The 24491-nt window shown below is 35.6% G+C and overlaps 4 protein-coding genes and 2 non-coding genes across 13 annotated transcripts in view; 1 reads left to right on the top strand and 5 right to left on the bottom strand.

Moving 5' to 3' along the window:
- Positions 1 to 3869, top strand: part of LOC108973007 (3-hydroxy-3-methylglutaryl-coenzyme A reductase) — a 51863-nt gene extending 47994 nt beyond the window's left edge. The window contains exons 3-7 of the mRNA XM_018939997.1: positions 783 to 870; positions 964 to 1539; positions 1732 to 3068; positions 3175 to 3544; positions 3618 to 3869. Of these exons, the coding sequence (XP_018795542.1) occupies positions 783 to 870; positions 964 to 1539; positions 1732 to 3068; positions 3175 to 3544; positions 3618 to 3696 (2450 nt within the window). The 3' untranslated portion in view covers positions 3697 to 3869. The remainder of the gene's footprint in view (positions 1 to 782; positions 871 to 963; positions 1540 to 1731; positions 3069 to 3174; positions 3545 to 3617) is intronic.
- Positions 3870 to 5932: 2063 nt separating this feature from the next.
- Positions 5933 to 8549, bottom strand: LOC108973015 (ran-binding protein 3). 2 transcript variants are annotated; one of them, XM_018940015.1, is made up of 7 exons: positions 8415 to 8549; positions 7843 to 8255; positions 7637 to 7774; positions 7313 to 7573; positions 7089 to 7238; positions 6669 to 7028; positions 5933 to 6603 (listed from the first exon to the last, which is right to left on the bottom strand). In XM_018940015.1, the coding sequence occupies exons 1-6, from the start codon at positions 8428 to 8430 to the stop codon at positions 6699 to 6701; spliced, it is 1308 nt and encodes a 435-aa protein (XP_018795560.1). In that variant the 5' UTR covers positions 8431 to 8549; the 3' UTR covers positions 5933 to 6603; positions 6669 to 6698. The 2 variants fall into 2 exon arrangements, with proteins under 2 accessions (XP_018795560.1, XP_018795552.1); XM_018940007.1 differs by having other exon boundaries at positions 5933 to 7028.
- A 1884-nt stretch (positions 8550 to 10433) lies between these two features.
- On the bottom strand, positions 10434 to 20893 carry LOC108972195. Its single transcript, XM_018938715.1, has 5 exons — positions 20329 to 20893; positions 15718 to 15806; positions 12218 to 12372; positions 11876 to 12160; positions 10434 to 11685 (listed from the first exon to the last, which is right to left on the bottom strand). Exons 1-5 carry the CDS (start codon positions 20393 to 20395, stop codon positions 11598 to 11600), a joined length of 684 nt encoding a protein of 227 aa, XP_018794260.1. The 5' UTR covers positions 20396 to 20893; the 3' UTR covers positions 10434 to 11597.
- A 368-nt stretch (positions 20894 to 21261) lies between these two features.
- Positions 21262 to 21345, bottom strand: Trnal-uaa. The gene has a single exon. It is a non-coding gene; the product is annotated as a tRNA-Leu (tRNA).
- Positions 21346 to 22609: 1264 nt separating this feature from the next.
- On the bottom strand, positions 22610 to 22693 carry Trnal-uaa. The gene has a single exon. It is a non-coding gene; the product is annotated as a tRNA-Leu (tRNA).
- Positions 22694 to 23270: 577 nt separating this feature from the next.
- Positions 23271 to 24491, bottom strand: part of LOC108972930 (myosin heavy chain 95F) — a 39109-nt gene continuing 37888 nt past the window's right edge. For all 7 annotated transcript variants that reach the window (XM_018939882.1, XM_018939841.1, XM_018939872.1 and 4 more), the window contains one exon: positions 23271 to 24473. In XM_018939882.1, the coding sequence (XP_018795427.1) occupies positions 24322 to 24473 (152 nt within the window). In that variant the 3' untranslated portion in view covers positions 23271 to 24321. The remainder of the gene's footprint in view (positions 24474 to 24491) is intronic.

Here is a 24491-nt window from a genome sequence, read left to right as displayed (position 1 = left end):
AATGAAGTTTGAGAGACTGATTTTCGTCTTCCTCAATTGATGCGATAGCGGCAGCAATATTCTCGACGCTACAGGCACTCTTTGTCTCACTGCCCCGGAAACATATACTGTGCCTGTGGATTAAAATTTTTCCACAACGTGCTCAACTATTTATCTGACTGGACGATTACGACGTTGAAGTTGAGGCCCCTGACTCCGAATTTCGGTAGTAAATTCGTATATCTTTCCATGATGAAACGGCATACTAAAGAAAAATTTCAAAAAGAGCAGGAAAAAATATGGCGTCGTTTGCTGTCCCTACCGGTCTCCTTTTGTAGCGTCCCTATTGAAAATCCCGTTGTTTTAGTTATGTATATACAATGTTATCGACTGAAAGAAGTTTCCACACATTCGTTTCGAATGATTTAGCGGACAGACCAAAATATTCCTACCGTTTTAAAAGTAATATTAAATAAAAATTCGTAATCCAATACCTTTTTCATTTGATTTGTGAAAAGATATCTCCAAATTTTTTCTTGATATCAGTGGAGTGTCAGCTTTCTCCACCATCCTCATTTTATAGTCATCCAGATCACTTTGCTTTTGTTTTTAGATCTTTCGTCACCAATAATCTTTGGTGCATAACATAAAAAATGAATTTGGGAAGACCCTAGTGTGCATTTATTCTATTTAATATAACAAATACCTGTTACCTCTACATAATATTCGCAATCACATTTCGCATTCAGCGTGCGCCGACCATTAAATGAATTAAGCCATTTATAATAAATTTTACTTCACAGGAATCGCCGGACTATTTACGATTTTCTCTAGTTTTATCTTTACGACGACAATAATAAAGTTCCTTGGCAGTGATATGTCTGATTTAAAGTGAGTAAAGCAATAAACAATTATACAATGTAATTTAATGTTAGCGATTGAATTAATAATTAATCGAATTACATCTTTTCCTGTTTCTCACAGAGATGCACTCTTTTTTATGCTCCTGGTTATTGATCTCACAAATTCTGGCACACTCGCGCAATTGGCGCTCTTCGGCACGAATCAGGCCGAAGTGACGAATAACATAGCGCGTGGCTTAGAATTGCTGGGACCGGCCATAACCTTAGATACTATAGTGGAGACGCTTGTAATCGGTGTGGGAACGTTGTCGGGCGTGCAGCGTCTCGAGGTGCTATGCACATTCGCCGTTATGTCGGTGATAGTGAATTATGTGGTCTTTATGACCTTCTATCCAGCCTGTTTGTCGCTGATACTCGACTTGTCACGCAACGGCATGGACATGTCGTTAGTGCGCGCTAAGGCCAAAGACTCCATACTATTGAAGGCACTAAACGATGAGGAGCAGAAGACGAATCCGGTAGTGCAACGCGTGAAAATCATAATGACTACCGGTCTGATGGTTGTGCACATCTACAGCCGCATCGTCTTCTCGAACAGTGAATATGAGACGGTGGATAAGAAATTGACGCCGCAATTGAATTTGAATGCGAACAGCAGTCGCACGGAGTCGGGTGAAATTACGGATATGATCATCAAGTAAGTATACCACTTCTGTTGATGGTGTAATGTCAAAACGAGGCTGTACATTTTCTTTACATTTTTCATTGCTTCCGCCGGCTTTGACATAATGGTTTCTTTGACTCCACGTTTTCCTACAATTACTTAGCACAACATGTATTCCAATTTATGAGTTACAAATCTACATTCTCTGCCTTACTCTATCTCTAGATGGCTTACCATGAGCGCTGACCAGATTGTCATACTAATCCTGCTCATTGCTTTGGTGGTGAAGTTCATCTTCTTCGAACATCGGCACGAGCTGCGCGATCAACTGCGTCAGTCCACAGTTGCGCTTGCGGCGAAAACTTCCCAAACTCAAGCCTTGAGCGAAGTCGATGATACCGCTTTAGTGCCCCCGATGCTTGCCACCGTAGACGATTCGAGTCAAACCGAAATTGTTGGCTCGCTGCCTGAGCTCATTGTTACGCCTCCCGGCGCCAACGTACTCACCCATCGTGCCCCACTATTCACCATCGAAGAGCAAAATTTGGTAAATGCATACACTCAAACCGATAGCATCACCGATGTAAGCCAATTACTGCCACTAGTGAAGCGTCAGGTCGAATCACGGCCGGCCCGCTCACTCCAGGAATGCCTACAAATTATTCAATCCACCGAAGAGGGCTGCAGCGCCGCCAACCTCACCGATGAAGAAGTCACTTTAGTCGTTAATTGCGCCAGTCAACACTGCCCCTTACACAATATCGAATCCATACTGGATGACCCGGTGCGCGGTGTGAACTTACGTAGGAAAATAATTTTTGAGCGTGCCAAAGTACCAGCGGAACGTATGGACTGTTTACCCTATCTGCACTTCGATTACCGCAAAGTGATGAATGTCTGTTGTGAGAATGTCATTGGCTACGTGCCCATACCAGTGGGTTATGCCGGCCCACTATTGCTGGATGGCAGTAGATATTTCGTGCCCATGGCAACCACCGAAGGCGCACTGGTCGCTTCTACCAATCGGGGCTGTAAAGCACTGTCGGTGCGCGGAGTCATTTCGCATGTAGAGGACGTGGGCATGACGCGTGCACCCTGCGTGCGCTTCGGCAGCATTTCACGCGCTGTAGAAGCGAAAAATTGGATCTACAATGAAAAGAACTATAAAAAGATCAAGAGTGAATTCGATTCAACTTCGCGTTTTGGACGCTTGAAGGAATGCCTGATCGCAATCGATGGTCCACAGCTTTACATTCGATTTGTGGCGTTGACAGGTGATGCCATGGGCATGAATATGGTCTCCAAAGGTGCTGAGATGGCGCTAAGATGCATTAAGAAGGAGTTCCCCGACATGCAAATCATATCGCTGAGTGGCAATTTCTGCTGTGACAAGAAACCGGCAGCAATCAACTGGATCAAGGGTCGCGGCAAATGTGTGGTAACCGAGTGCATCATTCCGGCTCAAACCCTGCGCACTGTACTGAAAACGGACGCCAAAACACTGGTGGAGTGCAACAAATTGAAGAACATGTCCGGCAGCGCCATGGCGGGCAGTATAGGTGGTAAGTAAAGCAAATAAAAATGCAACCATATTTTTTTTTTACTATTCTCGCAAACCATTTTTTTTTTCCCACTAATTTTGCATTTATATCTCTTCTTCTGTCGCAGGAAACAACGCACACGCAGCCAACATGGTAACGGCCGTTTTCTTAGCCACCGGTCAAGACCCCGCACAAAATGTGACATCCAGTAATTGCTCCACCGGCATGGAATGCTGGGGCCCGAACAATGACGACTTATACATGACTTGCACGATGCCCTCATTGGAGGTGGGCACTGTTGGCGGCGGCACCGGCCTGCCCGGTCAGGGCGCATGCCTGGACATGTTGGGCGTACGAGGCGCTAATCACGCGCATCCCGGCGAAAATGCCAAGAAACTGGCACAAATTGTGTGCGCCACAGTGATGGCGGGCGAAATAAGTCTGATGGCGGCGCTGGTCAATAGTGACCTAGTTAAGAGTCACATGCGTCACAATAGGTGAGTACAATGCAAATGCCAACAATATTGTGGGTGTGTGTATGCGTGCTTATTTTTTCGTCCGCATTCACAGGTCTTCCGTGGCTATCGCAGCAGGCAGCAAAGGAAGTGCGCTAAATGTAACGGTTTCGAGTTGCAGCAGCATCAGCTAAGGCCCCGCGCATAAATCCCACTTGTTAACCCAACAGTTGTTATTCAAATCACATTATTGTGCAAACATCAGTGGTACGCACAAAACTCGTTGAAAAGCACAACGGCAGCGCCGACTGTGGTCATCTGAAGAGCGATTGCGAAGTGCGATTGTGCAACAAAAACAAAACAAAAATTCTCCACTATCGCTTCAACAATGTATCTACGAAACTATATAGAGGTGTTGAGCGCTGGCTGCTGTAACATAGGAAAGCAAACTCTAAAGCATTTACAACCTACACACATACATACAGACATATATGGGAGCAAGCATTAAAGTAAAAATAACGTGCAGCATCAGCAAAAAATTGATAAATGTTTGCAATTAATGTTTTAACGCGTGATGTAAACAAATTACTACATATTTACATACATATATCATATATGTACTTTGTGAAAAGGCGGAAACAGATCATTTATATAACCACTGAGAAAAATCCACACCTATTAATTTGTTAAATTTGCAACGACAATTGAATAAATGTATATATGTGGCATATAAATAAATTATATAATTAGATAGCAGTGAAGTGCAAAGAAGTCCGGCTATAATCGCGTAAGCGGTGTCTACGCCAATTAAGAAGAAGAAGAAGAAGTKCAAAGATCTGCACCGATTAGCTCATACAAAGTTCACAGAGTACCAAACAGCTGATTGCATTTGCATGAAAGTAAACAAAAACAGAATGCATTAGTTTTACTAGCCGGACGCATTTAAAAAACTTCAACAAAGCTAACCTGTCAACTAAATGCAACTCTCCATGAAACACACGCATATCGACACCTCACCAGCAACATTGGCGCCCTACATCTTGTTTGTCTTTGGAGTGTTGAGTTGCACAAAACATGGGCCAATCAGCGCAGTTCTAATTCACACACACACGCAAATACAAACAAAACATACCCACATTCATACATAGGACTATTTATTGTAAGCGCATACACATGTACCCGCCATTTGTATCCGAATACCTGCTCCTTTCCAGCGGAAGCCTTGCATTCGTTTTGCGATCGTTTATGCTCGTTGCAATTGACCATTATGCATTCTGATTTATTAACGGGGCGAAAATCGTTTCAAGTTACTTTTATTTTATGTTAAAAATAGAGGTTTTTTCCTTGTTTTTGGTTTTATTTAATTTAAGCATTATAACATATACAAAAAAAAGAAAATAAATAAATTGTAGAAAGTATTTTAAGTCATATTAATTATTTCTTGTAAGGTTGTAAAATCAAATGATTTAACTTATTAATATACAAATTATGTAAGATGTGTAGGAATATCATGTAAAAAGCGTGTAACTACTTATAGCAAACAATTGTSGATAAATTAAAATGTGTCAATTCGAAAGAAATAAATATGTATATATATATAATTTTTTTTTTTTACTTATCGAAAGGAAGTTGCATATCCTTAATTATACATCTTCGAACGTTATCGCTTGTGCAATAAATATACCCTCTTTGACACCCAGTGTGGTGAAAATTTTTAAACTTCAAGTAGTGATTGTTATATTGTATGCAGCATTTGTTTAGTGCATATACATACATAGTATACATATAAAAATGAGTAGTGTAGACGCCTAGAAGAGTTGACGAAAATAAGAAGAAAATCAATAGAATGTAATAGAATACATATTTTTACTATTAAAAAAACCACAAATTGCATTTTCGATTTTTAAAAGTTTTAAAGGACAGACTCACGGTAAGTAAGCAATGTGGCGATTTGTTCCTTTAAATATTGTTGCTATTAATAGGAAGCACTTAATTTGTAGAAATTCGCAATCCACCAACACCCAAAGTCAACTGAGCCAATAGAACTCAATCAAATTTCAAACGACTGATGAATTGAGTGACCACATTTTCAGGGCAGAAGGAACAGTGGACAGTGGAAGCCATATTTTTAACTATCGAGTTGTAAACCAAATCAGAAAAACTTCTCTTCTTAAATGCGAGGAGAAATATGTTCGCGGAGACTTCCTGCGTAAATGAAATCTTAACAAAAACCACGCCCAGCTTCCAATTTCTAGGTTATTAGCAGCCAGTAGCAGCATCAGTTTACTAAAAACATAGTAAACCACATAGAAAGTCTTCAGAGAAAAATAGAATCAAAGTAAAGCGCTTCCAATGTCATTTGTTCCACGCACACATGTTCAATAATGCATAAAGTTACCAGTTTTTATTGTTATGTAAGGAACAGAAATCTAAATTTATTTAATTTTATTTGCTTCTTCTTCCAAATGCTTTTCAAATATTCATTGTTTTCAACTTTGCTTTCATTTATACTACAATTCATTATTAAAAGTATATATAAACATATTTTTGTTGTAGTTTATATGCAGAGCACAAATGTATGGAAAATCGGTAGGTAGCTTAATAATAGAGAATAAATGAAATATCCCACACATAAAGCACATGCAATTGAAAAATGATATGATTGGACATTTGCATTTTTTGTATGTTTGGTATGTAAAATCATAAATTAAATTTATGCATATGAAAAACGTTTTTGAACTACAAATTCGCAAAACGCCTACAAAAAAAAATTGATAAATTACGGTATTCACTGATAAATTGAATTATAACTCAGCAACATTGCATATTTTAGCGCTGAGCTCGACCCTTTTGCTACCGCCTTCTAACTATCTAGTAAATATTTATAAACTGTTGTGTATAACTTCTAGTTGGATCTAGAAAACATTTCTACTGCGCTGTATAATTCGTTGTTGTTTATACGGTACAAAAGAAATCAATGTTTTGCCTTTAGCCATAACCGTTATTTGATCAGTTTTTAGCTTAATTTGGACATATTGAGTTTTTTAAAATTCATTAACAGTATTTATGCAGTCCATCTTGTGTGCATTCAATTTTCAATTCTGCAAAATACTTATTACATTTTTTTCTTTTCCAAATATTAAATAGAGTTTATTATTTTTATTACTTCTGATTTTTGTTTTATAAAAACGATGTATTAGTTCTTGCCCTCATTAACCAATGGCTTTTTGGGACTTGGCTCTGTGCAATCTTCGTGATCTGGTACAGCGGTGGCTTCAGCTTCTTTTTCCTCCTCTTCATGATTGGCAGTTGATCCTATACCATTTTTCGTTTCTGTCGGCGCACGGCATTCTTCTGGATGTGATACTTTTCGGAGTTCAATTCTCTCTAATAATTCTTTATGCAGTAGCGCCATGTCTGCCGGACGCCCCATCACTAAAAATATTTTGATTTTACCAGTATTGTCCATTGCAGTAAGGCGCAGTGATTTGTTGCTTGGACGTTGTGCTACCATACCAGCCCAAACCTAGAAAAATTAAGAACATTATATAATACTTTTCCTTAAAGCCTTAATCCTAATTCTCACTTTTGTATTAAGCAATAGGCGCAGATTGCCCGATGTTCGAAATACAACACGAGAGCATTCTTGCTCATTTTTGGAGTCATTCAAACGAAGACTGCCACGACCGCGCTCCTCCCAGTTGCTGTTGACGAAGGCAAATAACTTACAATTTACCTATATTGGGGAAAATTATATCATATTAAAATAGTGAAGGAATTGTATTTATTTTCAATTTTTGAAACACTTACATCGACAATGTTTATTTCATTTTCTTCGCCTGTGAATGTCTCCACCTCCTCGTATTTGCGCTTCTGAGCACGACTTTCTTCGTATTCGCGCGCTACATCGGTTAGTGTCTTTGTTTCATTCTCTTTTGTCGTGGCACCTTTGTCAGACTCCACTGCTTTTGCTGCATTTTGTATAACACTCGAAAATAGTAACTCTCCAGTAGTAGAACAACTCGCCTCGGAATTGTCTGCTTTCTGTACACCATCAGGATTGATATTCTCCTTTACGGAAAAAAATTCCAATCAATTAAAATCAATACATAAATGTAACTCAACAGTTCTTACGCCAACAACTCGTTCATGCACATTTTGTCCAAAAACAAAACCAGATTTTTCCACCAGCGGCATAGAGCTTTTGGCCGCGGCAAAAAGATTTGATCGTTCGAGCCCATTTTTGCGAAGCAAGCTTAAAGGATCTGATCGCTTAACAAACAGAAAATGTACAATTCAATTAGTGTGAAATGTTAACATTATGAATAAATTTAGCTTACTTCATCCGGTTCATCATCGTCTGCCGACTTTTTCTCTTCCGTCGCCTTCTCATTGGCTGCTTCGCCTCCAACAGCTCCTTCTGCAGCATTTGAATCATTTTCTGTGCTCTCTTCCTCCTCATCGTCTTTCTGTTCCCTCATGAAAGGATTATGATTGGTTGTGCTGCTTACAGAGTCCTCTTCATCATCACCATTATTACTAGTAGCTGTTGAATTGGAAATCGAATTTGCATTCACATTGGCAAGCGAATTGTTGTTGCTGTTGCCCAGCGCTGCTGCACCCAAAACAGAAGGACCAAGTACTGACGGTCGCAATACTCCCGAGCGTATAACCGGATTTACACCACCACCAGTTAACCTTGATGACTGTAAGATTGAATCGCTACCAAGACTGTTTGATTCGTTTGAGGTATCTAAAAGATTACAAGCAAAACGTGTAATAGCCGGCTCGTACTTCCAGAAATTTTCTATCATTTTTCAACTGATCTTCTTACAAATACATGACTTCTAACAGCACTGGTTTGCAAAAATATATTTCTATACTTCACTTTCTATTCGATACTTATACGTACCATTATTCTCGGACATTTTATATGTATACTCTTTAAGCTAATAGAATTTATTAAAAAATGAAATGAATAAAAGTCTTTCAAGTTTTTGCAAATTAAACTGCTGAATTGTCAAACTTCGTCGAGAAGGAAGCCAGAAAAAGCGTATGCAAAATGTCAAAACAAAGTAAACGAGAAAAAGCCGTCTTACAATGTTGCCATATCACAATAAAGTTTAACGAAGATAACAGCTGGCCAAAAAATTATTATGATTGCCTTTAAATTTTTTTCAACAGAAAATTTTCTAAAGTATAAATTAGATATGTGTGTGGAGAATATATAGACGTATGGTATGCATTTATTCGTAAGGACACAGAGAATTTATTATGAAAACTTCGATTTTAATCGACGATTATTTACAAAAAAAATTTCTGTCAGTCAGACACATCAGTTAAACTAAATTTATAGTATTTATATCTCCACTAAAACAATAACAAAAACTTTCGCTTAAACTTCTAGCAAAGCTGGTGCTTTCATTGTAGAAACTCGAATAGTAGTGGCATTATACGCAATGTATAAAAATTATAACCTAACATTTAACCTCTTCTGTTTTTTAATAAATTTAAACGTTGTTGCATTTCTGAAAAAAAAAATTATAATTTTACCCACTACCTTAGAAGACGATAAGAAACATTCTGCATTTACGATTTAGCTGAACAAATGAAACAAAACAAGAGGGAAGGTTTGGTTGCACCGAAGCTATAATACCCTTCACATTATTTTCATCAGTCAGTTTGTGCAGCAACTGAAGTTCTTATGGTTCAACTTGTGCAATTTGCTCGGAGATGATACTGTTGTCTTGAACAACAATCCATGTAAAATTTCTTGAAGATATCTTGTAAAAAAAAGAATCTTACCAAGACTTGATTTTAAAGGGTCGGCTCTGTGTGACCCTTCGAAAAATCACTGATTTTCCCCGATCAACTAATCGGTCCGCTTTTTATAAATAAATACATAAAATATGAATACAAAATGATTTTTTTWTGCTTATTTATTGGGTATATAATAGTTAGAAAAAATTGTTGAAATCACATGTAAACCAAAGGTCCTGTACGATGTCCACGATTGCGGCAGCAATTGATCTAAAACAAAATTTCAAAATTTTTTTGAAATTTGAAAAAAATGGGGGCGGTTTGAATGAAAAGTTTCGATTTTGGCTCTTTTTGACTGTTTTCGTAAAAAATAAAAATATTTAAAAAAAAAGCTTCCATAGAGAACGCCGTTAAAAATATTCTCTTCAAATTGGAACTAGATATCTCCAAAATTCTTTCTTTGAGAGTGGACCCCGTTTTGTAAAAACACCATTCTGAGAAAAACGCGTTTAAATATTGAAGTTGCAGTGTTCCCCACTCTGCTCCCTTTCTACAAGAAACGCTGTATGTTTATATGTATATATTTATACAGTATATACTATCCGATAGTGCAACAAAAAAATCGATTTTTCGAAAATTTCACACTGAGACCGATCCCTTAATTGAACAGTTCGTTTGACAGATATATGCTGTAGTAATTCGATATTGGCAGTTTTGACAAATGAGCAGCTTCTTGGAGAGAAAAGGAAATGTGAGAACTTCATATTGATAAGAGGGAATACTTAGCTCGCGTAATGCAAAGTGTCGGATAGACAGAAGGGCACGACGTTTCTTTGGGGCAAACTTAATATACCCTGTTCTGATAGACATCGAAAAAAAAATTTACAATTACGATAAAACGATTTTTTTATGTCATTTAGACTAATTATCAAGAGAATACTATGTTCCCATACAAAATATAAGGTTCTTATTAAAAACTAAATTATACAGTCCAATATTATGACCCATAGAATATAAACATGTCAGAGCATCTAACGAATATTTTTATCAGATTATATAAATTCCAAAGGTAATGTATTATATTCTGCAGTCCCATGTGTGAACAACATTGAGTAAAGTTATTATTTTTTTAATATAAAAACTACAATAGTTTAAAATTGAATTGGCTTACGATAAAATAATATATTATATTTAAATTTTTATTTGTAAAAATACATATATTGATATAAATTGTTACATATGCGCTTAAACTTGCTATAAATGAAAGTATTAATTATTTCTATGAGAATCCCGAAGCAACTATTTACAGACGAATATTCTTACTTATGTACATATGTACGTTAAGGCACGTTTGGAATGTACTCGTATATAATTGCCCACAATGCAGTTTATTGCTGTAAAAAGTAGTTTAGTGATTCCTATGAAATCTCATTAGAATTCATTATAACTATCATTTATGGATTTGAAAACAATTTGTGACATGGAAAAATGAGAAATCTTATTAGTTCTAAATCAATATCACAGCTTAACAATTACTTCCAACCAAGTGCTACAACTAAACTAACTTTTATAAAATTCTCATGTAAAGTATTTATGTATACATATATACATACATATATATGATATATAATACTCATACACTCATAAATACTATGGGTTTATGTATGATGAGACTAAATATTTAGCACTGCGATTGAACTTATTTCGTAAAAAACTTAAATTCCACAAATTTCTTATACATATAAGCTAATACTAGTACATGTAATTGCCGCAATTGCCGCCTGCAATGAAACGAAAGTAAAATGCCAAACTTGACATTGCACCAATATTCATCGAAACTTATAATAACCATAATTTTTACAACGGTAAATAACTAGACTAGTTGTTGGAAAGCCGCGCATAAATTTGGCAGTAAATAAAAATTGTCAGATTTAGCAGCTACGACTTCCTTCCATTCACTTCTCCTCCTCCGCACTTTCCTCTTTTGCAATGGTTCTAGTTTGTTTTGGTCACGACACTCACACGGTCCCACCCAGGAAGGCAATCTGGTTCGGTTGTGTGACTTGTTGCAACCGCGCACACCGCATTAACATTCATATATACAGTTACACATATGTATGTATGCATATATGTGTGTATGTATATGTATCATGGAGTAGAGTGACGGCGAAAACTTGTGTTGAATAAAATTAAATGAAATTAATGGCAATTAGCTACGAACTAAGTGAAGATCTCGCACTGCTGCGCGAAATGCCCGGCGATGACAGTTTCTTTGTACAGTTTGTTCAAATTAAAATTAAGTCTACGAGTCTGTAAACGATTGAGTTTCTCCAAATCACCAACGGCGGTCAGCAGTCGCACTGCTCGGCAGATAGAAGTCATCTTCGTCGTTGACAAGCAACTCGCGCATCTCATAGCGTCGTCTGGAAGCGCAAATACAGAATAAATTATACAAAACGAATTACAAGCAAAAATTATAGATAATTCATAACAGAGCGAAAGGCATCGAATCAATTAAATAGGAATTTAATTGCATATTTATGAAACACACTCGTTCGTACAACTTTTATTTGTTAGGCATGGGTAAGTTTGACTTTAAGGCATTTTACTTACTCAAGGTATGAGCGCCAGACGACAAGCGCCACATATAGCGATATCGAAAACAACGCCACGAACACCAACACCATCGTGAGTATCATATGACTGTGCCTAGCGTCGCTTTCATTATCGTCATCATCATCATCATCGTCACCGTTAAGATCTTTATCAACAATAGCAGCGCTATCATTGCCATTGGCATTTGCGACTTGAACTTTCTGTTTGGTACCAGCATCCTCCGCATTCACTTCTATATTTTCCGCAACAAAATTATCCGTGTCCATTTTGATGGCTGGCCCCCTGTAAATATGCACAAATCATTAAGGCTTTCGTTATTTGTTTATACTTTAATTCTACCTAAAGCGCTCCTCTAGCTCTGCAGTTTCCTTATTAACATCGCGCACCTCCAACACCTCCACATCGTACTTGAGCCTTTGATCCTCACTCAGATCGGTTACTATACGAATTGAGTCTTCATCGTAGTGCTTGAAACTGGCTGTTTCGAGCTTTGGCTGTAAAGAGAATTGTAAATATATGATATTTATGCATTTAAATCAAAGAAAGTGTTTTTAAGCTATTTGTTACTCCGATCGCTTCTTACTAATTATCTAAAGTGATTTTAAAAGCTAAAAGACTGTCGAACCACGTTTTGTAGATTAGGGTACAAACATTGTGACAAAAAAGTACCCTGAAATTATAAATAAAACGCAAAGTATTTAATCTTTTATCAATATTTATTTTGTCGCCTTCAAAGTAATCCCCACCAGATGTAATACATTTTCTTACCTGTCCTGCCTGACAATATATGCCAAAAACTTTTCCAATCCTTGAAACACTTTTGATTAGCACTTTTTGAGATGGAATTGCGCGCCTTCACCGAATTTTGTTTTATCTCTTCGATAGACTGAAAACGGGTTCCAGGAAGCGGAAATTTCAGTTTGGGGAGCAAGAAAAAACCACACGGAGCCAAATCTGGTAAGTACGGTGGTTGATTGATGTCATTCATTGCATTTTTAGCTTTGGATTCGGGCACAATCTTGATCTTTTTGAAAATAATTCAGTTTTATTGGGATCAGTCGAACAAAAAAGCCGTTTCATACCCAAAATATGCAGCAAAATAATTCGAACGGACTCGCGAGAGATGTAGAGCCCTCTTACTATCTCTTGTCTGACAATTTTCAAGCACCCTTTTAATATTTGCCTCGGTTGAAGATGATGTAGTTCGTCCAGAACAAGACATGTCGATCTCTCGACCGTTTTTGAAGGCTTTGTACCACTCGTAGGCTTGTGTTTTGAGACAAATTCTTTGTTCGATATCCATTGTAAAAATCGCACCGCACTACTGAGGTATATCGGTTTAAGCAGCTGCAATAAACAAACTGCCCTGCGCAAACAAATTGCGCTCATATTTAGCATCGAAATTAAGGACAGTCCTACCAACTAAGCAACCTTTTTTTGAAATATCATTTACTCGGGGAATTTAATTACAATTTTCGGGTACTTTTTTGTCTTAATGTAGAGACTACTCAAAAATATTTAACTGATTTTGCAAAATTTTCAAAAAAGCCTTATAGAAACCCATGGCGTAAATATTTCTGTTAAGTTTATATCTACTAAGAGGCACCACTTCTGATTTTTTACCAAAATATTAATTTATGTTTCGAAAAAAACGTCGATTTATCGACCTTCGGAGGACATACTTCTTTTATGATGATAAAAGCTTTGAACGGTTATTTGTTGCATACCGAACCACCATGCACCTATTTGATTAAAATATTTCATACTAACAAGTAGTTTAGCTATAACAGAAAAATAAACTAAAAAACAAAACGATTTATTAGAAAAACTAATTATTTCAATCGGCAACGGAAACTAATCTCAAAGCTACTGATTTATTCATAATTCAAGTTAATAACGTAATTTATTAAATATTCCACAGAATAATTTAAATTCAATAACATAAGTACCCATATTTATACATACATATGTATGCGTGAATATTATACAATATCTTTAAAATATACCCTTAATCAGCGATTTATTACGCAAATTTTAAATATATGTGTTATATTTTTGGAACTTTCGAATAGTGGGCGAAATCGGATGAATGAGGAAGCATACACAACCCGCTCTTCATTTAAAGTTATAACTGATTTTATCGATATGACAAGTGGGGGTCTGCTTCGAACAAAGAACAATTAATGAACAACACGAAAATAAATTAAGCAGAAAGTCGCTTAAAAATAGTGTGAACAACGTTTAATGGAGCGAAGATATCGGCTTAAAAAGAATATCACGATTAACGCACATGTTTATATATTGTATATTAAAGGTGCAGTACGATTTTCTTGAAATAAATGTGAGCATTTCAGAGTGTCTCGCTGTAAAATGCACGCACTTTCAAAATACTTACAACAATGTTGGCTAACCACAGCAAAAACTGATATTTTACACAGGTTAATTAAATAATTTACACGCATTGTGTGCATGCATATGGAAGTGTGTATATAGCGATGCAAGTGTTTGGTAGAATTAGGCTTTCGAAGAATTAAGTGGAAAGTTTGTGAATCATGAGTATGGCCTTTCGGGCTTAAAAATGTGTGTATGTTCATATATATATGTATATAATAATATATTTATGTATGTATGTTTGCAGCATTCAGAGCAGGAGCAAATAATCTGTGCATTCACAAAGTATAATCAGTAACATAAATATGTATAGTATGTGTGTCTGCACATTGTGCCTGCACTCTAACGCTGCACTGGATGCTATTATTGCATCTAGAATGTTTAGAGTTCCAATAAAACAGTTTTCAAATGAATTATGTATTAAGGCGGCGTTATGAAACTTGCAAGGCTAAAACGAAACCGGATTAACGCAGAATTCTAGTATTACTCAGTAGCAATTACGTTCATTCTGAAACAACATTTCTGATTTTTTCTCTTTCTTATAAAAAGTGTTTATGTCAATATATCATACATACGTACATATACATATGTACACACATATACACATGYAMACTCGTATAAAATGCAATGCAAAAACGAACGTGACTCTCTAATAGGTGACTTATCGTCACAGTACTCGTAATGTCAAAAATCGCCAAATAAACAATTGTTGTGCTCAACTAGACGTGCCATCGCAATCGCATTAGTGGATAAGCTCACCCTCATTTCCATATGAATTAGATAATTTCGGATTACTTTCAACTACGGTGTCAAGCGCAATAAGTCAACTTATATACACATGTATGTAGTAAGTATATACGTACATACATATGTATGTGTATACGAATTACGTTTGCTAAATCAATTCATTGTAGATTCTACGAAGCCTAATTTAATTTACGTGTGACTCATTCGAAAGAGCCGCGTAGAATTCGTTTCGTCATCAGCCGAATTCCCCTGCCAACAGGTATATCATACATACGGGTACGTACAAACAACATACATACATATGTACGCATGAATGTGTGAATTAATTAGTATTTGGGGACGGGATTCACTTTGGAATTTGTACTTTTGCGGTTGGCGCACCGGCATCAAAATACATACATACATGCATTACAAATCGCAATGGAGATAATCTGACAGATCGAGTTTTGGTCCATACATCTTATTAACCGTTGTAGCGTGAACGGTTTACAGATGGTCAAAACGAAATGAGAAGTTTAAACTAGCTATGAAGCAAATGTTTCTTTTAATTTTGCAAATGAATAGTTCCTTTCTTAATGATCAATTGAAATATAAATTCCATAGACAGCGCTTCTAGATTATAAAATCGACAGAAGCCATTTTTTATATTAAGTAAATCTTTACATTATTATACATATATAAAAAAATAAATAATTCCTTACCTCCCAACCCAGATCACGTTTTGCAGGCAATTTATTTAGATCGCTCAGTTCCGATCGGCGATCGGCTTCGTCAATGGGGCTTAGGTGAGCTGTAACGGATGAAGGGAAATATTACTCAAAGTATTGATGAGGTGTAATGTTATTAAATTCAAGGAAAAATTATATTAGAAAAGCAAGTTGGTAGAAATGTCCTTAATTCCTATGCCAAATAAGAGCGCGTTCTGTCGGCCAGTTTTTTTACAGCAGCTGCTTAAGTCGGTACACCTCAGTAGTGCGTTATAATTTTTACAAGGGATAAAAATATGGAACCTAGAACTTGTCGCAAATTTTGTATTTCTAAACAAAATTAGTGTGCGGAATCGTTGCGAATGTAGGAAAAGGCACACGCTGATTCATTATTATCAAAAACACAAGCCTTCGAGTCGTGTTAAGCCTTCAACTTGGTCGAGAGATCGTTGTAGACATGCCTCGTTCAGGGCGACCTCTTCAACCGATGAAAATATTAAACAATGAAGGTTCTTGAAAATCGTCAGGCAAGCGTTAGAGAGATCAAGAGAGCTCCACATCTCTGGCATGTTCTTTCGAATGATTTCGGTGGATATTTTGGGTATGAAACGCGATCATGCTTGACTCGTCCCGATATAACAAATTTTTTTTTTCAAAAAGAGTACCGTCTTTGGTTATGCTTGATCGGACGAATTCCCATCCGGCATTCATGGAGAGCATTATAGCTGTCGGTGAGACATGGGTTTATGAGTTGGACATGCAAACAGGTCAACAATTGGTCTAGGAGATAAAAAAAATTCGCTGAAGGAGCTGAAGGTCATCTGAAAAAGTCCAGTTTCAAAGCATTTTCTATCTAGTTCAATTCGCTTGTGTAGCTTGTGAGTGAGTGAGTGATTACCTCCTATTAAACTGTGATGAACTCATGTAACTGTTATTCCTGACGATAAGGAAATTAGTTTATTTAATAGAAGAATTTGAAATGTTGAATGGAGAAGGCCATATAGCCCCTAACTCGATAGCTGGAGGTAGCCGTTTTTCGTTTAATATGTTTGACTAGGACGTCTAGTATGAAGATTCACTCTAAGTTGCATATGTTTGTATATTTGTAGGTGCGTTCTCTCCGCATTCATCTTTTTAAATATTTTACTAATGTATGTAGTTATACAAGTATATATGGATGTATAGTATATTGTATATGGTGGGTATGCAGTCATTTTGCACGCAGCATTTTTTAGCATGTTTTAACTTTACAACTCCCAGTAAATTTATGATAATCAAACAAAGTTTGTGTTTATCTCGCAAACACACATACATACATGTATACTTAATCGTGTGTGCATTTTCATTGGCTTGATTCTTTGCTTTCATTGGAATTTTTCCGAGAAGTTCTATGCAAATTCTGCTACTGTTCGCCAGAATGACGAGCTCCTGCTGTTTTTGTTGTGTGAAGTAATAAACAGGTGCATATTTACCTTTGACGATGTGATAAACATAAAAACAAGCCTACGTATTATTATGTAGATACGCATGAAGGTGCATGAAAAGCTCACGCGTATCTGCTTTAATTGTAGCTGGTTGGAGCAGTTATCAAGTCGTCCAAAGAAAATTTAACGGTACTACATATTAACGCAAACATTTATAGGTGTAGGTGTCAAATGACCTTGATCTTTCTTATCGACGACTAAAAACCTTCAAATTATTAGTTTTATTATAACGTGCGTTTGTATTTGTCTAGGGTATTATTTACATACACACACAAATGACAAATATGTTTTCTCAACTTCTTTCAAGTTCAAAATCACATTTGCACGAACTGTTTATTTGGCGCCCTACATTAAAATACTTTTTTGATCGCTATCAATTGGCATATTGTCCCATATTTGTTATAAATAGTGCCGAAGCCGGCCGAAACAAAAACAACAACCCATCGCCCGCTGCCACATGTATCAATATGCTCTGCACGCGCGTATATTTAATGTGAAATAAGTCAAAATTTAACAGTTTTGGTGTTCCATCTATGTAAATAAGTTACCAGTTATGTACAGTACTAATTAGTTCCAAGCTTTTAGAGTTTTAAAATGGTTTAAGTGGGATTTTTATTGCATTGTATGTCTATATATTTTAAAGAATAACATAAATTGAAATTTCATGAGCTTATTACGGAATACATGTTAAGTTGAAACTCCGCTTAAAGTTAAATAATTGCAAGAATAATCCTTTCAAATGTTTATATAATATTATTTAATTATACATGGAAAATATGCATGAATGTACAAAGCCAGCATAACCAAACTTTATTTAAATTTTTTGTAGTTTTGACAATGTGGAGTAATGAGTTTTTTGGAGTTCATGTTCGCATTTTCAATGCTTGCGGTAAATGCGTTTGCAAATGTCAATCAAATTCAATAAATTGCAAGCCTGTGTATTGGAGCTCACTTGCATTTGTATTGGATAGTCCTACTCGAGCGCCGTCGTTAATATCATTTCGTATGCACAACAGCAACAAAGTATTTAGGGTATTTTTATTCGCATGCGGCTTAAGGCTTTGTGTTGATTATTGTCTTCGAAGCTTTAATTTCTTTCAAGCCCACAATTTGTAGACATGTATGTACATATGTATGGATGTGTGTGTTAAATGGATAGGCGAGCCAACAATATAAAATTGGCCGCAATTTCTGCATTCTTTATCAACTTTTTGCAATGAACTGAATAATTGTTGACGAAAATATTGCAAAATGAAAAAAAGTTGCTAATTTTGTCGTCATGGTCAGCACTAGTAGGTAAACGTGTAAGTAAATATGCTTACCCCATAGGACCCTTAATTTGTTATTCCGGACTAGATATGGTTTAGCGGAAATTTGTAATACGGGTTCCCTAACGATGATTGTTGGCTTGCTTGCATGTCAAACTCATAAACTCATGTCTCAGCAGCAATTATATCAGCATGGCGAAAGAGATCTCTTTATGGTACTCTTTTGGGAAAAAAGTCAGCTTTGATTTATTTTTCATACCCAAAATCATTCGAACGGACTTGCGAGAGATGTCGAGCTCTCTTGCCATCTCTCTAACACTTGCCTGACGATTTTCAACCACCATATCCTCCACTTTTTTAACAAAGTGGTTGACAGATCTGGCTCCCATTTGACATAATAAATATGGACAGCCGTACCAACTTAGCAAAATAATTTTTTTTACCTCGAAATGGATCACCTTTTAATAATTTTGAAACATTTCTAAAACGGTATTACATACTCTAAGTAATCACATTAGCAAGTTAATTTTTTTCGAAAGATTAATTTAGAAAGAATTTTGGCAAGCCTAAATTTCCAACAGGGAATCTATTACTAGTGTTTGTTTGCTGGCATGTATGTAAAACACCTGTTTCGCGCGTTTAGCTGCCGCCTTTGACACTGTTGTCACTGATAGGGCTTTGTTGGCAAAGAAAAAAAAGCAAATGAAAGTAATAATTCTATTAGCTTGTTTGTTGTTGCTGACGTTAATTTAATGTCAATCAAAGCTTTGTATTTTTCATAAACATGTTTTTTACGCACATACATATGTACATATGCACTTAGTAGAATTCCCATGAATCACTTATTATTAATAAACTTATGATAAAATATCTAAAGCGTGTCTTATCAACTTAATTAATTTGCTCTTTTATCTAATCATTAAATTTGCTACTAAATGTAGTGAAGTTCGCTATATTGGACAATGTCCATGAGTATTTATCTTTTATTTAATATTTAGTTATATAATCCAGAGATCTTAATTTTTCAAGACCTCAAAACACTGATGAGAAGTATGAATTTTACTTTTGATTATGAGAAATAAATTTCAATGAAAGAAATTTCGGAAAAATGTGATAGGATTCCATGTGATGTGATGAGTCCAAGAGAAAATGTATATTAATGCATATTTATATTTTAAAAATTTTGAAAGGACCTCATAATTGTTTTAAAAATTGATAAAATGATAAGAGCATATGAAAAGTATATAATTTCGTTCTTAGTTAGGTAAACACCACTGTAGTTAATTTAATATTTACGGAACTCTGTTTCCTTATTTATGTAAACAATTTGTAAAAATACTTAAAATTGCGTCGTTATTTATTGTATTATCAATATCTTAAAAAATTAATAAAAAAAATTAGCAAAATGTTTACAATTTGTTGCAGAACCACCAGATATAAATAGCTACTGAAGCCATGTTAACGTACTTTTTAAAATACATATGTTTGTATGTATGCAAATATAAATGGTATATTTTATGGTTTATTCACCAGCCTCTTGCAAGACTGGCTAAGCCACTTCTACTTCCTCAGACAGGCAAAAAAGCAAATGAGACTCCGTAGAAAAAGCAAAGTAAGAGAAGCAGATACAACTGAATGAAGTCGAAGTAAGAATTCTGCGAATACTTTGCAATTCAAATTTAGTCGAAGGCGTCAAAAGATAACACAAAACATGCACAAGCAGTTGAACAAATATCGAGACATTTTCGTTTTGCGCAAAAGTGCGTATGCTGATAATGAACGAAGTTTAAGACTACATACCTATAAATACCTGTGGTATGTATTGTTTTTGTTTTGTTCTTCGGTGATCTTACCATAGTCTAGGCTGGCTGCAAATGCCAACACGAGAAGGGACAACTTCGGCAACCGGCTCACGTACATTTTTGACGTTTCTGTTGTTGTTGTTGTTATTGATTGGTAAAAGCGTTATTTTCTCTTTTTTGAAGTGGTAGTAAGTTTTCTACACTTGAAATTGATTAAAATATGTTGACGCTTGCTTGTATGAGCACTTCGTTCGCGCACTGTATGGGCCAATAACTTCGCCGTTATCAGTCGCACACACTTATCGGAGCGGTTGATATGAAACCCGCTTACAAAAATGATATCGAATTATTCGCAGTTCTTAATGCCACCGCTATAATTTACGCGGTTTTCATAAAACAAAAAAAATTAATTAAATTAATTGAAATGAAGATTAGCAACTCTCAGCCGGAATCTCCACATTAAGAAATTTGATTTCCGAACTCGTCGATGACGTATAAAGCGGGAATTAAATTGAAAATTTGGCTTAAATCTCTAACTGAAGAGCGCACAATTTAACTTGATCTTGACTTCGCGAATGTTGCTGAAAGACTGTCTAAAATTGGTTGACTGCGACCGTAACGAAGCAATGCAGCAGCGAGAATTTCAAAGCACGGAGTTGGTGGCTGGTGACGCATGTCGTGGTGAGCCCGTGTGGCTGTGCTAAGAGAGTGGAATATCTACTTCGTCTAGGAGAGAAAGCAGTTTGGCACTTAATAAGATACAGATCATAACTGGTTTCTCTGTTAGAAGTGTTCCTAAAGCTCATGTCAGTATAAACACAATGAACTTATACGAAAGCATTTGTAAACATTTTATTTTGTGTATGTGTAATTTCAATTAAAATAGTATAAATAGTTTGGGTGATAGCAAAAAAATACTACTTTATATTAAACTCTTTTTACTTTAAATATATTTTTAATTATAAAAAAAATATCAATTTAATTTGTCAGGTGTGGGGTTCGAACCCACGCTCCCTCTCGGGAACCAGAGCTTAAATCTGGCGCCTTAGACCGCTCGGCCAACCTGACTATATTACTCACTCTGTCAAAATCAATATAAAAGGCTATTCGCAAATACTGAAATATACAATTTTTAGGGTATTTTATTCACTCGGTTTTTGTCCCAACTAATTTAGTTTTCTTTCAAGGAAAATATTATTAATATTGTCACTTAATTAATATTGAATATTGCCAAAAGCCCTGTTGCTAGTGTCCGTATATTTTAATTAGTAATCATTATTAACAAGCAGTCGATAAACGTAAATGTTTGAATGTTTTTTTAATAAATAAATTTGCCAAAAATTGGTTTTTTTTGGAACTTCAACAAATATTGTGTGGACTTGACCTTTGAAACGGTACATAAAACGTACACTGAACAAATTACAATGATTGCTCTGAGCAAACCGTGACCTTGAAACAATAAATATTTGTGGTATTTAATTAAGACTGGTAAATTTATAGCTTACGACAGTTTCCTCCAGAGACTTTTATGGAGTATGTTAGATCAAAAAAATATGTATATTTTGGCTTATGACGACAAAAAGGAGAGAAAGTCTTTGCTTTAATTAAGTTTGACAGTTCATTGTGTAAGCAATGTTGCCTCTGTCATTCTTGGTTCTAACTAAGTTTTATATAATAAGACTCCACCTGTAAAACCAATGATGTATTGGGGTAGTTAAACGACCTACAGTTACTACCATTCAACTACTTCACTGTCCGCACTGGACTTGCTGCCAGCCAACTCCTTGGATAATGAAGCTCTGTTGACTGAGGCCCGGCATTATAACCTCCCATCGAGCTTGAGAAAATGCTATTACATGCTTTTTATAACTTTACTTATAAAGTTTTTCAGGGCTTGAGAAGTATTTTTTGTCAGGACTCTTCCTACTATACTACTATCAAAAAATGGATTCAAAGCTAATCGAAAATATGTCTCCCCTTCGAGGAAACCACCTTTCGCAGTAGCATACATAACGGATTTGGATGTGCAAAACTCACGTCAATGAAAATGATAGTAGTCTACATAAAAGTGAAACCGCAACAAGGTGCAAAAATCGGTCATAAATCAAAATAATAACTAACAGCTAACCGTAATATGGAAATTTCATTGTATTGGAATTTTAATGAATACATAGTTCGGACTTATGAAAAAGTAATTATTTATATCAGGCTATCATTATCGAACTGGTAAAATAGTTGTTACAGTGTTATTTCATGAATTTCCACTCTTAATAAATAATACTAATAATATTTTCATGAGACCTTCTTCCTAAAATAAAAAAAGTTTTCAGTTTGTCAGGTGTGGGGTTCGAACCCACGCTCCCTCTCGGGAACCAGAGCTTAAATCTGGCGCCTTAGACCGCTCGGCCAACCTGACCACATTTAATTTATCACACAAATTCTCTCTTACACAGAATTTTTGCTATACATAAATAATTCATTCTAAAAGCTGCTGCCAGAAAGGCTTGTGTTAATGCTTTTTACCTAAGCGGAGTCAATAACCAGAATGGAAATAAGTTGACATGCATATAACCTGAAAATGTGTTTGCTTCGAAAGTTTTTTAAATATTAAGAATTTATTGCAAACTTTTTTATTATAAATTCGCTATTATGCGTAACTTGTTGGTTATAATTCCACAATACAACCCCTCAGATGGAGCAGTTTTTCAAAAATAAGTACTCTTCCTCCTCATACTTCTGGAGTTATTTATTCTCGGTTGTATCTTTATAAAACGTTAAAATATCCCTTACTGTGATGTTAGAACTAATGCGGGTATGGAACGGTTACTAAACGAGATGGCCGATGGCAGTAACGGGAACGGACTCGGCCAAGTACTGTCAACTCGGCACCATTCCTCGAAATTTCTTCAGGACTGTTTTAAGCCGCTACTAATGGAATTAAACTGATTCGCTGAAAGTCTCCATTTGAAAACCAAAATATTGAAACAATGCAATTTCATGTATAAAGTATTTATTTGCCATAGATACTATTCATGTTAGATATCGTTTTGTGTAGATAAAATTATAAATAGACATTCTTAATTGTAATTTCTTCAATCTACTTTTGCTAATCATAACAAGACATAGTAGTTTCTGTATACTGTTAGTTAGTAAAATAAACTAATAGCTCATAAGACTTATTTTCCATGTTTGTATGCCAATAAGTATACTAATGCCGTACACAAACAAGATAAATCACATCAATTTATTTAATTTTCTCAATCATGAAACTGTAGATTGCGTATGTAGGTTTATAGTACTTGTGGTATTGAGGATGTAGACACAGAAATTTTATAGAATTTAATTGATATTGAATTAGAGTACATTTATACTGTTAGTAATTGCAATTTAAAATTTTTATTATATATTTGATTTAATAGATTTTCGTTAAATAGTGATTCATACATTAAATTTCTAGCTAACTCAGTTGTTGTTTTTAGGCTAACCGAAGTTTTTTGAAAGTTTGGCAATACTGCGCAGAAATTGTTAGTTTTATTGCTGTAAAATACTTTTTTCATTGTTGTTCCATATTTGAAGATAGATTACACTTCTAACTTTTGCAACACTTCGCTATTATTTTAGTATTGTAATTAATTTCTGCAAAAATTAACAAAAGTAATTGCGATACATACAAAACGTTTCTTTCGCAAAACATTTTAAATGATAATTTCATGCAACCCTTACAATACTATAATAATAATAGATTTTTTTTTTTGATAAGAACAAGCTTTCTCCGAAATCTAATGCTACATATATTTCCCTTGCTCTTGTAGACACATTGAAAGCACATTGACTGACGGTTCTTTTGTTTGATTATTAAAAAATCGTTTTGCAAAAATACACATACAATTTCTGTAATAATTTATTTAATTACTACTTTTGATTTACTCAATCATATCAACTTAATAGTTGACCCTTATAAACTGTTTTCAATTAGTCCACATATTCCTTTGCCTTACTTCGCGCGTACCAGCGTACGGCGTTTTAGACATTCCTAGTTATATTTTAGTTATTATTAGCACCCAGATTTTTATATGGTTTGCCGCCGTTGCGTTCCCATTCGCGATTAAATTCATGGTCTAAAATCTCAGCGCCGCGTTTGCGCGTCAAACCGGTCTCCTCCAGGCTAAGTTCGCACATTTGCATGTCATCCACACCTGGCACAAGAGAACAGA

Source organism: Bactrocera latifrons, unplaced genomic scaffold, assembly GCF_001853355.1.
Source record: "Bactrocera latifrons isolate USDA-ARS-PBARC rearing strain unplaced genomic scaffold, ASM185335v1 scaffold_11, whole genome shotgun sequence".
Lineage (NCBI taxonomy): Eukaryota > Metazoa > Arthropoda > Insecta > Diptera > Tephritidae > Bactrocera > Bactrocera latifrons.
Note: the sequence above shows the minus strand (reverse complement) of the source record. Positions and strands in the feature narration are given on the sequence as shown.